This window comes from Labrus bergylta, chromosome 3 (genome assembly GCF_963930695.1).
Source record: "Labrus bergylta chromosome 3, fLabBer1.1, whole genome shotgun sequence".
NCBI classification, from domain to species: Eukaryota; Metazoa; Chordata; class Actinopteri; order Labriformes; family Labridae; genus Labrus; species Labrus bergylta.
Window position 1 is genome coordinate 13,413,853 of NC_089197.1, and position 16,816 is coordinate 13,430,668.

Sequence of the window (16,816 nt, forward strand, 5' to 3'; positions counted from 1 at the left end):
ACTCAAAAATCTTTCAGGCTTCTTTTGATTAAGTCCTCCTCAACTCTAAAACTTTAATCAAATGCCAAATAATACCAAATCTTCAAGACAAATGCATTCTCATCAGACTCAGTTGTACTTTGTGTTCAATGCCAAATAGATTTTTTTTTTTAGCTAAGTTAAATTTAGAGTTAACATGTTTAGAATACACCTGATTACCATCAGTGTAAGCATTTAACTAGATGCATGCTGATGTTAGCATGCAGCTAAGCCTCACTTGCTTAGCAGTAGACTATGACTTTTTGTAAGAACAAAAAGTCAAAATAACATAAAATTCAAAAGTTAGTTTTACTTCAAGTCTATGAAAATGTTCTGTTAACTCAATATTATACGTTGATGTCACCTCAACTAATTGAAAGTTTTCAGACTTTGAAAAGTGATTCATATTAACGTAAAAATGGCAGTCTCCTTCGAACCCTCCTATATATATATATATCTTTTTTTCTCTCTGTCTCTCTATTGTCCTTTGTCTTGCATTAATAAAAAAAAAAGACGAGACCTCCACCTCACCCGTAGTGATGAACGTATAAGATTGATGAGGCAGCAAGGATATCTTCCAATACAGTTTAATTCATGGATACACCACCACAAATCATTATCACCCTTTCTTAAATAAAACTTCAAAACTAAAAGTGGTACTAAATATGGATAGAGAAATACACCCCCGTCCTAAATCGTGTGGTAGTAATTATCCAATGGCTGGTGAAACATGATGCTCTGAACAGACTTTTCCTGCCAATCTCTCGATCTTTTCTCGCGTGCGAGATCGACCGAACCCGCCTTGTTCTCCTCCCACTCTTTGACTCCCGTCAAAAGCCGTAAAGAGAGCAGAAAAAACAGCAAAATACAAAAGCAAACATTGATGATTTATTGCCGATTTTGTGTGTACATTTTGGCCACAAAGAGACGAATGCAATCAAATCAACTTTGTTGCTAGTCATTGTCATATCCAAGACTTAAATCACCATTTAACTAATAACCTTGCATTTAAAGGGTATTTGTTTGTGTTTGTGAATGTTTGGTAGTTTTGAGGAAGTCAGAAGTTGTTTTACCTTGATAAACTGAAGAAGCTGGTCATGAGGCAGGATACTGCTCTCCACTGTGGCGGAGCCGGCTCTTTGTCCAGCATGAAGAACTCCACACTCCGTACACTTCCCTGTCAAAGGCAGTTCAAACAGAATGATTACAGACAAAACCAGCTTAAAATGCAGTTGGAAAAACATCAGTGATAAACGTATAAAACGGACGAGGCAGCAAAGATATATTCCAATACAGTTTAATCTCTCTGTCTTAAATATAACTTGGTGGTACTAAATATGGATAGAGAAATTTATCACCATTCTAATTCGTGCCAATATAACTTGGCATAGTGAAAGTAACGTAAAACAAAGTTGCTTTATAAGGTTAAACATAACATTAGTATCTCATAATGAGTTCACCTGTAACATCACACACGTTTTAATTTATTTGTTTGAATCTTAGACACACCCTCAAAGGCTGAAAGTGAAAGTCTGCAGTTGTATTTCTTGTGCAGGTCCAGGAGCTGATGGAGGTAGGACACCAGGAACTTGAGATTCTCCAGCTCTTTGGAATCATAATTAACCTCCCTTAAAAAGAACAAAATTAAAACATAGGTCAGGGTAGGCTATCGGCTGCCAATTATAAAGACAACAAAAGAAAGGCTCAAATACTTGTCCAGATGTGTATCGCAGCTTGAGGTGAGAGCAGAGAACTTACCTAAATGAGATACTCACTTAAATGTCTTCTCACTATGCGAGTATTAAATATTACTCACTGCTCCATTTCTTCACTGTTGGTATGACAGTGACACTGGAAACTTTGTCAATTCAACACCATGGCACAAATGATATTCACTCACCACATTGAATGATGTTCTTATGTTTTACTTTTACTAGTTACCAAGTTCGCTTGACATAAGGGTTTGTTATATTGAAAGCAATAAGAAAAAACCCCACACAATATATAAATATATATTTACAGCGTAGGCAAATTAGTACGCCTATCTAAAGAAAATAATAACGTTCATTCGTGATAGAAACTCATCTCATGCAGAGGTGTTTGATTTGGCTGTTAATATGGTCTTCAAGTTTTACTGTTGGCCATTTAGCCAACAGTTTGTTGTCATCAATAGGTAGCAGCACCAGCACTTTCTGTCCAGGGTCGAATGATCGCTGCCAGGCTGACTTGTTGTACCAGGACTTGGGTTGCTGGGCGTCCGCCATGTGCAATTGGGCCACCCGTTTCCATTTTTGCATGCCGCTCTCTCATCTGGATCCCTGATCTCTCTCAACAGTGCCAACAGCCCTCGAACTTAATGTCCATACAAAAGTCTCTGTATGCAAAGATGACGTAGGGCAGCCATTTATCCCAGTGTCATTTACAAACTTCCGGAGCATCTGTTTCAGGGTCTGGTTAAAGCGCCCTGTTAGCCCATCCGTTTGAGCATAATATGGTGTGGTCCTGAGGCTCCTGATACACTGTAACTGGTACACCTGTTTCAGCAGAGTAGACATAAAGTTAGTTCCCTGATCAGTTAATATTTCACAAGGGAAGCCCACCCTTGAAAATAACTGTACCAAACAGAAAGCAACTGCTTTTGCCTTTCTAAACTGGATTTTAGTGGAACGACTTTTGGATACTTGGTAGCATAGTCTGTTATAACCAGCATATAACAGTTTCCTGCTTTGCATTTCTCTACAGGACCAACAATGTCCATCCCAAGGCGCTCAAATGGGGAGCCAATAATGGGTAGTGGTTGAAGTGGAGCTCTGGGGGGTGTTTTAGCATATGTTATTTGACACTGAGGGGAAACTGAGCAACATTTCTGCACAGGCCAGGTCAGTGGAAATGGTTTTTAATGAGAGCCATGGTTTTGTGTTTGCCCCGGTGGCAAGCTCAGGGAACGGAGTGTCTCAAGGCAAGTATGGTGTTTCTAGTTGCTTGGGAAACCACTAGCTGCAACACTGACTCTTGTTGATGATAGAGGATGCCATTTGCAGGATATACTCATCACTTGCGATGTCCAACTCAGCCTCCGGCTCTTTCTCCTTTGACTCCTGGAAAAGAGACTAAAGATGGATCAGTTATCTGCATATCACTTATATATATCATAACCTTTTGGAATTTCTCCTGCCTTCTTTGTCTGCGGGGTTCCCGAGACTTCCCAGGTGTTGTCTCCAACTCCTCATTGAAAAAATGCAGGGCACTGAGAATTGCGGAGGGCTCATTGGATTCCTTGGCCTGCATTCTGGTTACTGCAGCGTTACACTTTCTGCTTTGTTTTGGCTCCAACAAATCATAAAGAACTGGTAGGTCTGTTTCTAGAACAGCATCAAAAGGCAGATTATCAGCAACCCCAATGTTCAAAAGGTAAGTTTGACCTTCTACCGTACATGTCAGTTGTTGGATAAAGCTTCTCGTCTCCATAAACACAACAGATAGGGATGGTGTCACTGTTGCTGAAAATGTTGGGTGGTACAAACGTCCAGTGTCTAATCACTCCCAGAGTCGAGAAAGGCCCTAAGAGTGGTTCCAATAACTTCAATATTTTTTTATTTTAACAGAACAGTCATTTTTAAGCTCATTTTCAATGTGAGTACGTGGTACAAAGCACATTTGTGTCATCTTGGCTGAGTTTTTCGGGCACATAATGATAAATATTTTTATACAGATACAGATATTTATAAGTGCAACAACATAAAGGTAGAGCTACAGAAAACAGAACATATATCACAATCATATATTAAAAGCTTGTTTGAAGAGGTGATTTTGATCAGTGATTTGAAAGTAGGAGGGTCAGTGCAGTGTTGAATGTATGTGGGGAGTGAGTTCCAGAGGGAGGGGGCCACTATAGATAAGGCTCTGTCCCCCCAGGTTCTGTGTTTGGTTCCAAGTGGGGGAGATAGGAGTGTTTAGTTAAACATGGGTTTAGTAGTAAATTAGTTGTTTACTGTCCAAATCTGTTTAATGTAATCTAGCAGTAAAACTCAGTTTCCTCTTGGGGCGGCAGAAGCTCAGTCTGTATATGTGGAACTGGGTGTCGCCAGTTTATGTCCCGGTATGGAAATTGGTCTGGTTACAGGAAAAGTGCAAGTTCACTCCCTGAGCACTGTTGACGTGCCCTTAAGCAAGGACCAAACCCCCAACTGTGCAGCCCCTCACTCTTACATCTCTACATAAGTGCATATCCATAGGATTGTGTTTGTGCAAATGTCATTTTGTTTTCCTGGCCTATGGGTGTGTAGCATGTTCAATAACAAAGTAAAAAAACTGAATTTCCCCTCAGGGATCAATAAAGTATGTCTTCTTCTTCTTCACAGAACATCCTTATTGGAAAGTAATGGAAAAAAACGAAACGATTTTGGAAACAACCTGCGTCTACATGTCTTTATTCACCCTCCACCATTTAATTTAAGTATCCCAATTCTGAGTTTTTAAATTTGCAAGTGAAGAAAAGTATTATGTTCCATGCAAACTTCATAAATAACTTTCGATAACCTCTCAGAATGATGATGTTTAGTAAATGTCTGAAATCAAAACCTATGACTCATTATTGATTTAAGCATTGAGTGAGCATCATATACAGAGTAATGACGTGATGAATGAGGGAGTTATTCTGAATATCTATACTCCAGTTAGGGGATATTCAGATGGACAGTTAGAGGTGTTTTATGTTTGTGTCTTTACCCTGTAGTTTGTTTGTCTGGTGAAAGCAATGCAACCACCATCTGAGCTATCCGCCATTAGTGCTTAATGGTTGGGAGTCATGCAACACACATTAAGCTTCAGAGAAATGCTTTTTCTTTAACATGAGACTGGATAAGAGCCAAGAAATGGATCAATAATGAACAGTACAGTCAATACAACTGCACATATTTAGCTAAGGAGATTATCCTAAAGCCAAGTCCTAAGACAGCTGTGGTTCTTAGACCACCACTCAGGGCAAACACATGACATGAATACTTCACAACAAGGCAAAATCAAAGGAAGAGAAAAAAACCAGGGGATTTACAAATTGTTAATGTCAATGTAATTTCTCCCTTCAACATGATTTATTTCCCATGTCAGACAAAAACTAGATCAAGAATGAAAGCGAAGGCATTTTTTTTGACTCCATGTTCTAAATTTTTATGAGACATCCAATTTGGGACTAACTGGGTTTTTGACCCAGTTAGTCAAACAGAAATAATTCCAGTCATGAGACATTTGCAAAACATATCTTGAATGTAGCTTATCAGGAAAGAAAGATGCATTATCTATATGACGATTTAATCTTGCACCCTTTCCTTTGCTTTCCTCCATATTTCAACAGTTTATGAAATATCTAACCATCTGTCACATTATTACATTTCAACAGTCTCAAGAATAAGAACAGGTTTTGTAAGCCTGTGGCAAAAAATGGGTTTGCATCTATCGTCTATCATATGGCAATATGCAATATGCTAATGGTTAATCCAGAGTAATCATGTTATGGATCTGTTACAGTGCTTGCTTCCTAAGAAAACAAAAGCCTAGAAGGGACTATTTTACATATTCAAGAGACTAAAGCTTGACAAATCACTGTGTTCACAGATTTAGCCCTCGTGACAGGAGTTGCCTTGAAGACAGACTCTCGTCTGATGTCTTGTGTGTGTTGTCATGTGTGTTAAAAAGCTCAGAGAGGCTGTGAAAACAAACTGGTTGGGGGGCTTTCTGTGGACAGTCATTATACAAGAACTCACCAGAGGCTCTTTTGCCTTCACTTCACTGGGTGATTCTAGGGTTTTCTTTTGGGGAAATTTGACATGATAATAACTTAAACACCCTCTAATACATCTGTGTTGTTACAGCAACTGCCCCATTCATTAAGGCCGAAAGGTCAGGGACTAAATTGATCCCTTATCAGTAGATCTTTAGAAATGGCAGCGGGTGAAAGCCATTTGTGATGGGAAATCCATTTTTAATTGAATTTATGCATCTGTTCTCCTTTCGAGGACTCCAAAACCTTTTGTTGTCGAGCCAGAAACCTTAAGTCAAGTCAGTTTGGTCTTGTTACTGTGCAGATTTATTGATATTTGCACACTAGAGATGCCTTTGATCAATTTATTTGTTGGAAAATGACCCTTTACAGAACATTTACTGTTGCCCACCCATCAAGGACAAACATCCTTGCTGGGTTCTCTTGCTGCGTTTTACTCACTTGCCTTGAGGGATGAAAGACTTCAAATGTTACTGTGTTTCCCCTGCTCAGATGGGGCCCCCCTTGTACCTCCGGACTAACCAAAGCCGCCGAGGCATGACACATCGGAGACACAACAAAGGCAGGCAGGGAGGGTATTCTGCTCAACTCGGTAACTCTTTAAACTCTCAATCTTAAATCAAGGTGTCCCATCAGGTAGTCAGGTATATGATCAGGACATGTTTTATATGTAACAGACTTGCAAAGACTGAGTGTGAGCTATGAAGTGTATCTTTTTTACTCAAGGAAATAGTCTTCCTTTATTGTGAGACTCAGATGAGAAGATTGATTCCACTTAAATGTCTTTATTCTAAACATGAACTCAAGCTAGCAGCAAGCCGACTTGGTTTTGATGCAAAGAAAAAAACCTGCTTAAAATAAAAACTTAAAAATAAATAACCACATGCAATTTGACGCCATATCAAGAAGAAGTCGGAGATAACAGACTGCTGAGCAGAAAAGCCTGAAGCAGCTTCACAATGGAAATGATGATCGCACCAGTCACTGGTCATGTGATAGATCACCCAGTTGGCTCTTCTTGAATATTATCTGTTGCGTTCACACATTGGCAAACCCCTACTTCACAAAGGAATTTTGGCAAAGGGCTGGCAGGGAAAATGTCCAGGTAAAGTGGGGGGTGAAAACATGGCTGTTTTGAGTTCACACAATCAGGTCATGACGAGTTTTGGGCAAATGTAAAAACACCATTACAGATGGTGGTAACCCTCTTCTCGTGTTTTTCTCATTTAGTCAGAGAATAAGCATGTTTCTCGTTCCACAAAGTGTGGAGATTACTCCCTGTTTGTTTGTTAACATGTTGTGGTAGTGTACATGTGGAGGACTAAGATGGTGTTGATCTAATAATGGACCACTGTGATCATTTCCAGGAAACCAATTCTACTGTCAGTTCATCTTAATTGAGAAACTACTAACAGTATCCATCGCTAAATAGTTCCTCTGTTCTTCCTCCCAGCCTTGACAGGCAGCAGTCTGTCACACATTAGGAGATGGATGAGCCACAAGCCGTTCCCAGGTTGTATTGTTCCCCAGCCTGCTGCCACCTCCTCTAAAGTACTCTATAGCCTAATTTCTCTTCCAGGCCTGTGGGGACGGGGGGGATGGGACCTTGCGCCCTCAGTCCAATCAGTCTCTCAGCAAGCACACAAAGGTCCTGCTGCTTCTACAACTGGAAACTTGGCTTGATGGTGAGGAGGGCATACTTCTGGACTGGAGTCAATTGCATTTAATTTCAATCAGGAAATTCAGCCAGGCATCTTTTTTTTCAGCCCAAATGAATAAGTTAATTATCCTGTTTAAATGTCTAACCTCATTTGAAACCCTTGTTAATTGGATGACAGTTGGATGGTGACAAGGATTTTTGCTAGAATTCTTACTGGTTCTCAAAATTGGACACAACCTGATTTTTTTACATTGCTTCATACACTCCGATTAGCCCCCTTCCCCCTCCCCCATATCCACTGGCATCATTAACAGAAGGGTGGTTGGTTTGTGATGAAGCAGAAGACGCCTCAGGCACACTGACCAAACATGGAAACACCACTGATAGTGCATCGCCATGTTCTAAAGAAAGAGCTCACGTTTTCATTTCTCAGAGAAGAATACAGTCGGCAGCCTATTAGCTTAGCATTAAGACTGAAAATGAAGGTAAAGTTAGCCTCTAACCGAGCTAGGCCTGGACAAAAGGTAACCAAATCTGCATACCAGCACCTCTAAGGTCAGTGGCCCATCGACATCTGTGGTTTTATGGGACTTCTCTGCCAGACTATTTCTTTCCTTTGAGAAATTACTAAGCAAAAAGCAGAGGCATCAGGAAATTCCTGTGCCCAGCCCAGCACTTAATCCCCTGTATAACGGCAAATTGTTGTTTTTGCACTTGTGTTTTTTTTTTTCAGGAGAAAACAAAAGAGCTGTAATTTGTGAGGTTTAGAGATGTTGGCGGGCAGATTATTATTATGTTAGATTATGTTACAAGAGGTAAAATAGCTGTTTTGCCCCCGTTTCCAGTTTTTTTGTGCCAAGCTAACCTGCTTCTGGCTGTAGCTTCTTATGGTATTAGACTTCTTATCCAAGTCTAGCCAAGAAGTGAATAAGCATTTTTATCAAACTATTCTTAAAACCACATTGGTTTACAACATCACCTCTTTTGCAGCTCCGACAGGATAGTTTTTAATATCTAAGTGGCTCATGAAGAGCATTGCTTCTACTCCAGTACATAACATCTTTTGTGCTTCAAAAACAGCACATGATCGTATGGTTTTATCTAAAGAGGCTTAGTAAAAACTGCCTGTGCTTAATTGTTCAGCATTACATCTCAGAACCCTTGTTTATGTGAACTTGGATGTGTGTTTTCATCGTGAGAAACGCTCCTGATCTGGAAGACAGAAGAAAAAGCCACCCACAGGGCAAGTAGCTGTCTCTGTTGATTCACTGGGGGCTGAATTCAGTCCATTCTTAAACAGCCTCTCTGAGAAAACCCACCTTCTATGGAGGAACTTTACAAAAGAGACCTCTTACATTCTCTGGGTGGGAGATTACCGGGAGGGCTGGTGCAATTATGCGTTCTCATGCTGAATGGAGTGGAGCGCAGAGTTGTAGCTAATCTGCAACTCAAACAAGACTAAATCTAAGCTAATCAACAGCGAATTACAATGCCAGGCACAGGCAAAAACATAGCAACTCAGGATGGGTGTGTGTGTGTGTGTGTGCTGGTGATTCATGCTATGCTTTTCAAACCGTGGTGAAATACGCCCTCAGGCTAGAAACAGCTTAGTGGAAAAGCCACTCTACACATTTGGAAGGGAATAAACAGAGTTATGTGAGAACAGGTAAAAGGTAACGTAAAATAACATTGCAGTGGCAGAGTATCAATAGAAGCCTGTCACAACAGCACTTGAATCAGGGGAAAGACTTAATAATAAAAAGGTATTAAAAACCTTGTGTGCTTTTCAATGTCAGCACAAAAGATTCTTAAGAAGTCTGAATGCAGGAAGTGCATATTATGGGTATGTTATTGCTCCTGAGAAGAGTGAAGGCCTTGTTAACACTTGGCATTATATTGCATCTTGGCATACCTGATTGTAAGCTTTAAATATAGGTGTCAATGCACTCACGACACCGTTATGTGCATTGAGATCTATTAAACAACATTTTAAAGGTATTTCAGCGCATTCTTTTCATTGATTCTATCAAAAGTGGTGACTTGTTGATGCATGTAGAGGAGGCTCAGAGTTAGAGTTTTTCATCTCTCAGAAGGTCGGTGGTTCAAACCCAGCTCCTGCAGTCGCATGTCAAAGTGTCCTTGGGTAAGACACTGAACCCCAAATTGCTCCCGCTGCGGTGTCACCCGCTTGAATGTGTACTAAATTAAAATATATTCAACGACGCAATTTAGTAATGCTTATCAGCTGGCCTTGAGGATTTTTAAGAATAAATAGATTTTGTGCCAGTGCGTATAAAGCTTTAACAATTTATGAAGACGATTTTCAGCATGGCCCAAAGTGGTGTTTTCTGCCCCAAGAAACTTGATAATAGGACAATGTAAATGTTATAACAAATAGCTACAGGTGTTGCTGAAGGTTCATAACTGAAATCTGTAGAATTATCCTCTAAAGAAACCAGTGTTCAAACATATGCCACGATCGTGCAGTTAGACTGGTTTGAAACTCTCGTGGTGGGGACGAGGAAGCACGGTTCAAGTCAGTTAACCAATGCTGTTTAGGCCAAAAATATCCTTGCGCCCCGAAAAATGCCTGGGGTGTCTTCCTCTGTGTTGGTGAGACCTTACAGTTAGTAAAGACTAGAGGAAATGCCATTCAAGACATCCAAGACTCATAAACCTGTGTCTTAGAGCTTATCACATGTATGTTTATGGTCACTTGTGGTATAGTCTCACAACTCAAAGTTTTCATGGCCTCGGAAAGGTTCTGTTTCCACTGAATGCTTGTGAGCAGAATTAGCTAAATGCTACAAGGTATTCAATTGCACATGCATGTATTTGATTAAGCTAAACAGTGTGTTGCTGGGTGACGTAGGTTTAAACTGATGTGCATAATGAGCGTGATGATTCGCTTGACGACACAGCATTTCTTGGCTGGAACACTCTGCATCATCCCTCCTGCTGTGCAGATGTAATGGTCTCATTGAAATGAATGAGGTAGCTGTGTGTTTTAACACAGAGCCATTGTTGGTCTAAATTAGGACTTGGGTCTGAGGGTAAGAGCTGAGGATGACAAAGAGAGCAAGGGCGTACTTCTCTTCTGGTTCTTCGGCTTTAGATTGAAGATTTAGCTAAATGTTTCTTTATCTGAGGTGATGGGTGTATTAATCATAACCTAGCATTTCTAGTTCATCTATGGTGTTTTCAGAAGGAGCAGTCATTATTTCTTATTCTGACACATCACATTTTCACCAGAATAGAAGAAGAGATGCACAAGTTATATTTGGAAATTTTATTTATTTATGCAAACAAACAATCAAGTAGAGAATCAGAATGAAGATGTTTACAAATTAATTTATATCTACCGACTCCATTAACCATTATTTTCCCCGGTAAATGCATCTCCAAATAATAAAAAAAAAAACAAAGAGAGCTGAAAGATAACTCATCATTTACAACTTCTCATCATATGTTCCAATGGCCCAGTGAAACATGTGGCGATAAAAAATAATTTTGCATGTTCTCTTGGGTTTGAACAGATTTTTCCGGATCTTTATCTCCTCTGACATCACTCTGCAGCTGACGGGACCAGCCCCTTCTTGGCACCCTGGTGGTAGTGACTCTCCAGCTTCCCTGCGAGAGAAAGGGGGTGAAAGGGAAGGGTGGGAGGGGAGAAAAGAGGAAGGGATGAATCAAAACACCATCAAAGGGACAGAGTGACCTTTCTGAGAGCTCAAGGCCTTGCTGATTAGAGACGGCCTTGCAGAGACAGCGGAGGGAAAGAGAGAGAGAGAGTCTGGGAGAGAGAGAGAGAGAGAGATGATGAGGCAAAAGGCCAATGAGACCTTTTATTCCATGACAAAGAGCGATTAGACCTCAGCCTTTGTAAGTAGCAAAATAAGATGGACTTTAATCCAGTCATGTAGATGTACTGTAAAGATAATCCAATATTAACAATTACCATACCCACAAAATATGGCAATAAAGACAGATAGTAGGAGCTGGAATATAGAGCTTTCTCATTTTGTGAACATTTTGTATTTTTTTTATAGTTGGAAGCAAGCTACTGTTCAATAAAGAGGGCATGATCTTGGAACACCTTTTTTTGGACTGAAGATAACATACAAGATGGTGTCATCAGCATAATAACAAACACTGAAACGGAAAATAGGCCAGACTATGTATAAAGTGCGTATTCAGGGGTCTCATTTGTTCTTTTGTTGCTTCAATTATCAACAGAACTGAGGTCTAAGGTCTAGATTTGCTCCTTTTGTCAAGTGTCTTGAGATAACATTTGTTATAAATTGGTTCTTTATTAATAAAGATGGTTTGAAACTATGTTGCATGAAAGTGTCATCTCTGCCAAAAATATCTGATTTTAGTGCTCTTATTAGTAACCCCAAGTTTACAATTAATAAGAGTTTCTCAATGTTGTTCCCCTTGTACCCACAACATTTTCATATCGCGGTGTGTTCCTAAGGCTGCCAAGAATATAACAGTCAAGTATTCTTTAATTAATACATGTGGATTTGATGCTGAGCCAGCAGGCAGCACCTGCATGAACTTGCTGATTAGCCGACTAACTTTGCCAACAGTAGCCTCCATTGTTGTGAGAATTTCCATGGTTATAATTTGTTGCTTGCTAACGCATGTGAACCTCCGATGAGACGTTTACAAAGAGGAAAACAGCTGAGAATCTCAAAGTGGGATTTTGTCAGGTTGCTATTTATATAAATGCTTGTAGCTATGGTGCATAAACAAAGCTACTGATCGGAGCTGACCTCCTCATCTACTCTAACACTTTTTTTTCTCTCTCTCAGTAACACCTTAACAGTATCAATTGCAAATTAAAAGTCTCCAATGGAGCTTGTTCTCACTCACTGCTTTATCCTTCTCAGTGCAAAACAACCTCTGCTGGGTTTTGATAACCTATGTTGACCCTGTTTAACTGCAAGGCAAATAACAACCCTGGGTGTATCTGCCCAACACTGGCCTCCTGCTTGTCAAACCACTACATTAGCTGGCTGTTTTCCCCTTGGCTGAGGCAGAGGAAAGAATGATACAAGTGTGACAGGCAGGGGTGGTGGTTGTCACTTGTGCTTTCTTTTCATGTTGTCACGTTATGGCTGAACTCTGTGGGAAGTAGCAGCATAAACAAGGTGTTTAGGAGAAGTGCTGTTTGCTCAACATTTCCTAGCATGTCTGAATGGCTGTCAGTGTCTGTCTGTTCTGCCAGGAGCAAGAGCTGCTCAGGAATGGAAACAACTCTGGAATTTTTGGCAACACGGCCAGAACTATATCCAGGATTACTTGAAACATTAAAATAGAAATGTATCATTCTTGCTTACTTTTGGGTGTTGTGCTAATGGCAGCCAAAGGAAAGTAGACTTTCAGTTTTACTGATAAAAGTTGAGAGTCTGTGCAAAGTATAAATCAAAACAAGCATTAAAGTCTCTTGATAGTTTTAGTGAAATGCTAAGTTACTAATTTAGCCAATGCTGACGCAGTTTGACCCATATGCACAGGCGTCAACATTTTTCAACCTAAATGACAACTCGGGATGCTGAAATGAAAATTGTGTAGTGAGGTATTTTTTCCATACATTTTGCTGGATTATGAATTCCATTGGTTGACAGATGAAATGTCTTCTTTAAGTATTGGATCTTCAAACCAGCCAATGGCTTGCTAACTGATTGTTCTTTGGTGCTATACTATTTTATTTACACCACAATGTAGTACAAAAACAATACATATTTCTTATATAATAATACATAAAAATGTTAGAATCAATTTAAAGGTGGACTATTTTATAAATACAATGCTTGATTGTCTCCTATGGCTTCACTAAATCCACTAACTGCAAAAGACACAATATCATCCATTGATATCAGTAGTTAGCGCACCTAGCAAACACAATGCTGACATAACTTGAGTAAGGTCTTTTTACCTGCTCTTTTGTAATGTTAACAGACAAAGAGTAAGGTATTTTACCTGCTTTTTGTATTGTCTTGAGATAACACTTGTTATGAGTTGCCGCTATACAAAAATAAATTTAATTGAATTGAATAACTTGACCTTATAAAACTGTTTACACAGTTTCCATTTACACTTCTAGTTGACATAAGACAACATATTTATGTATCCAATTTCATTGCAACCTAGAAATTGTAAGGTCAATATTCTTTTTTTTGTCTATAACTCCTAAGGGTATTTGGGTCTTTAGTATGCTCCATTAAGTTCCCTAGCTAGTTGCTAACAGGGACTGTCTTCCATGTATTGCTAGGCAGGTGGCTTTCAGTTGGTTCTTGAGCCTTTTCACTGATAACAAGTGCCTGCTGTGGCTGAAATAGTGCTACAAGAGTGCTGAGAGTGAACCAAAAAAGCCGGGTTTGGAAAACCAGACAGGCTGAAATGTAACAGAGCTCTGTAGAGTTTAGAGGATCTACAGAGTGAGGTTATGATTTTTTCAACAACCTATTTTATATAGAAGTGGTCAAGCATTGCATTGTTAATAGAAAAATATGTATTACATTATTTTTGGAGCTTTAACTTAACTACATAGAAGTACCCAAACAATGAAGAGAGAATTTCAACGATAAGACAAAACTGCAGACATAATGTTCTCTTTTTATCCGAATTTGATGAGGTGGTTTTTAAGCAGCTGTGATTCCACCTCAGTATCCACATCAACATCTTTGCCGTCTCGTCTGAACTGTGTGCCATTTTAATAACTAAACATGAGTTAACTTTCATAACACTTCTGTTACCATTGCAATTTTTCAGTGTTTACAGTGCTTAATGTTAGAATGGATATCATTTAATAGCTTCATATTTTTGAAGAATTGATCTTTCTGGCAATGTCCAAGACAAAATGTATCCAACATGGAGAAATAACAAGGTCCTGTGCAACTTGCCACCAACGACCAAGGGCTACAGAAACAGCAATGTGCATACTGTACAGTAAAGTGGGCCTTGTTGTCACGACTGTCAGGGGATGTACCCTGTGGCTGAATGAACAAGTCAGACTCATTATATTGCCCAGGAAAGACAATCCAGCACTGTTACATATTCCTTGGGAGAAGGCGACTTTTGTTAATGGCTCTGGAGCTGCTGAGCTGTCGCATTTCAGAGTAGGTGCTGCGGAGCCCAGAGAGCTGGAGGGAATGCAAGTGAAAGTGGGGGAGGGGTAGCGAAGGAGTGGGTGGAAAAAACAGGGAGACAGCAAAAATGAGACAGAAGGGATGGAAGGAGAGAGGGAGGGGGTGGCTACGAGAAAGGGATACAGATAGGACAGCAGGAGAGGTAGGGAGCCCGAGAAATAGAAAGGCTGGCCCATCGATTGGCTGAGATAATTTCCCATTGATTGCTGCACTGTTTGGAGATTGCTGGAGAAAGGTTTATTGCCCTCATGCTGCAGCTGGGGAGGAGGCCATAAAATAAGCACAGGTTGTCTGCACAGGGCTAGCTCTCCATCATAGAGACTGGAAAGAAAACCCTGAACACACACTTAGCCACACACATGCATGCATACACCACACTTAGATACCTTCCTTACACATTCACTAATAAGAGTGCATGCATACTATTCCTATTACACATAATGGGAGAATGTAGTTCATTGCTGATGGAAAGCGCACAGAGATAATCCCTTGGAAATCCAGGGGCAGCAGCGCAAAGAGTATTTATTAGACTGAAATAGAGGTTCATTGACATTCTTCCTGACATCAATAACATGCAGGCCCATCCACTTCCTTGCAATAATAATCACAAGAATAATTGTCTGGTTGCTGTTTCTCTTTCTGTGAGCGTAACTTCCTACACACTGGAGAATAAAAAAGCCTGGATTTGTATTCTACCTTTTTATTACACACTAGTCCCAATTCACTTGGATAATAAACCCAGGATAGCTTTGCATACACTCCAACCACATGTTGGTACACCTTCAGATGACACATTTTGGCAGGAGGAAATTACTCCTTGCCTACAAATGATGACACGGAAAAGGAAAAAGTTAAAAGTGGAGCAACACCAGCCCTGTGATTGAATGTAACACCTCCAACAGTATCTGTTACATTGATTCCCACTGGGCTCTCACAATAACCAATTCTGAGTCTATCACAAGTACACTGCCTGCAGAGAAAGAAGCAGTGCAGAGCGAAAATGCTTTAACAATCCATAACGAATAGGCAGGATTTAATGGTTTGCATTCAGCACGATTCCAAGGAATAGATTGGAAGGCATACTGTATATTCCAACAGTTCATTTAAGTGAGGTTACTCGAAATTTTGCAAAATCTTAGGTATCATTTGGATGGATAGATAAATGGATGGATTTAAAAATAACTAAAAAATAATTTCAATGTATTTCTCATTTTTTACTTTTCATTGGATTGTTAGAAATAAAAGGTATTTCCAACCTTAACCTACTACATGTAACCTACCAAAAATGCAGTGTACCAATGCTACAAAGCTTGCAGCATTCATTACAACCAAATGTTTCGAAGACATCACACATTGCTGTTGTATTTGGTACATTTCACAAAGTAAAGCTAGTCTTGTGGTTTTGAGAATGACGTGAAAGGACTTCCTAGTTTATGATGAATCCAAAAGATTTCTTAAAATGTCTTCATTCAAACAGTAGCTCAGCAGTTCTGCCCTTCTATCACATTTTCCTTATCTATCCTCGGCTTAGTTCACCTCCAGCTGAAGTCATTCTGCATGTGAAACCAAGCTGACAGCCTTGAGCACTGCGGGAAAGTGGTTGTGTACAAAAGCTTCGGCAGCCAGGGGAGAACAGCAAGAGAGGAGGGGAAAAACTGCCAGGATTCCCATCTTGCTGTTAGTCACACCTAATTTACATTCCCTTCCTGTGCTGCCGAGCGGCTGAATTTACAAGTGGATAGAGAAGGTGCTGTTTGTGACTTGTGTTGGCATGCTGTTTGCAAGGGGTTAGGGAGAAGCATGAACCATGCTTCCCCGCTGCAGAGTAAACAGTCTCTCCCCATCTCTTGGTCCAAACCGCCCTGCCTGGAGCTGTTTTCACAGACACTGAGGGGCTGTAATGGCTGAGTGATTTCTCCAACCAACAGTGCACTGTTGAACCGGTTTAGTCACGCACATGACAGTTCATCACAATTCGCTAGAGAACCAGTGTCTGACAAGTGGGAGACAGCAGAGGTAATGCTGGTCTGTGGGCGGATGTGGAGTAGAGAGGACACGGTGATAACTAGTTTATGTCAGTGCTCCTGAAATATCATGCAAAGTAGAACATAGATTTGATCTGCTAACAGCTCATTATGCAAGGGTAAGTATATTACTCTTATGTATGTGGTTATTGAGAATAACCACATACATTTTTGATAA

At 40.1% G+C, this 16,816-nt stretch overlaps 1 protein-coding gene across 1 annotated transcript in view; it reads right to left on the bottom strand.

Annotated features, from left to right (window-relative positions):
- Window positions 1-10,731: 10,731 nt before the first annotated feature.
- Window positions 10,732-16,816, bottom strand: part of trip4 (thyroid hormone receptor interactor 4) — a 72,040-nt gene continuing 65,955 nt past the window's right edge. The window contains exon 13 of the mRNA XM_020637653.3: window positions 10,732-11,087. Coding sequence (XP_020493309.2) covers window positions 11,023-11,087 — 65 coding nt within the window. The 3' untranslated portion in view covers window positions 10,732-11,022. The remainder of the gene's footprint in view (window positions 11,088-16,816) is intronic.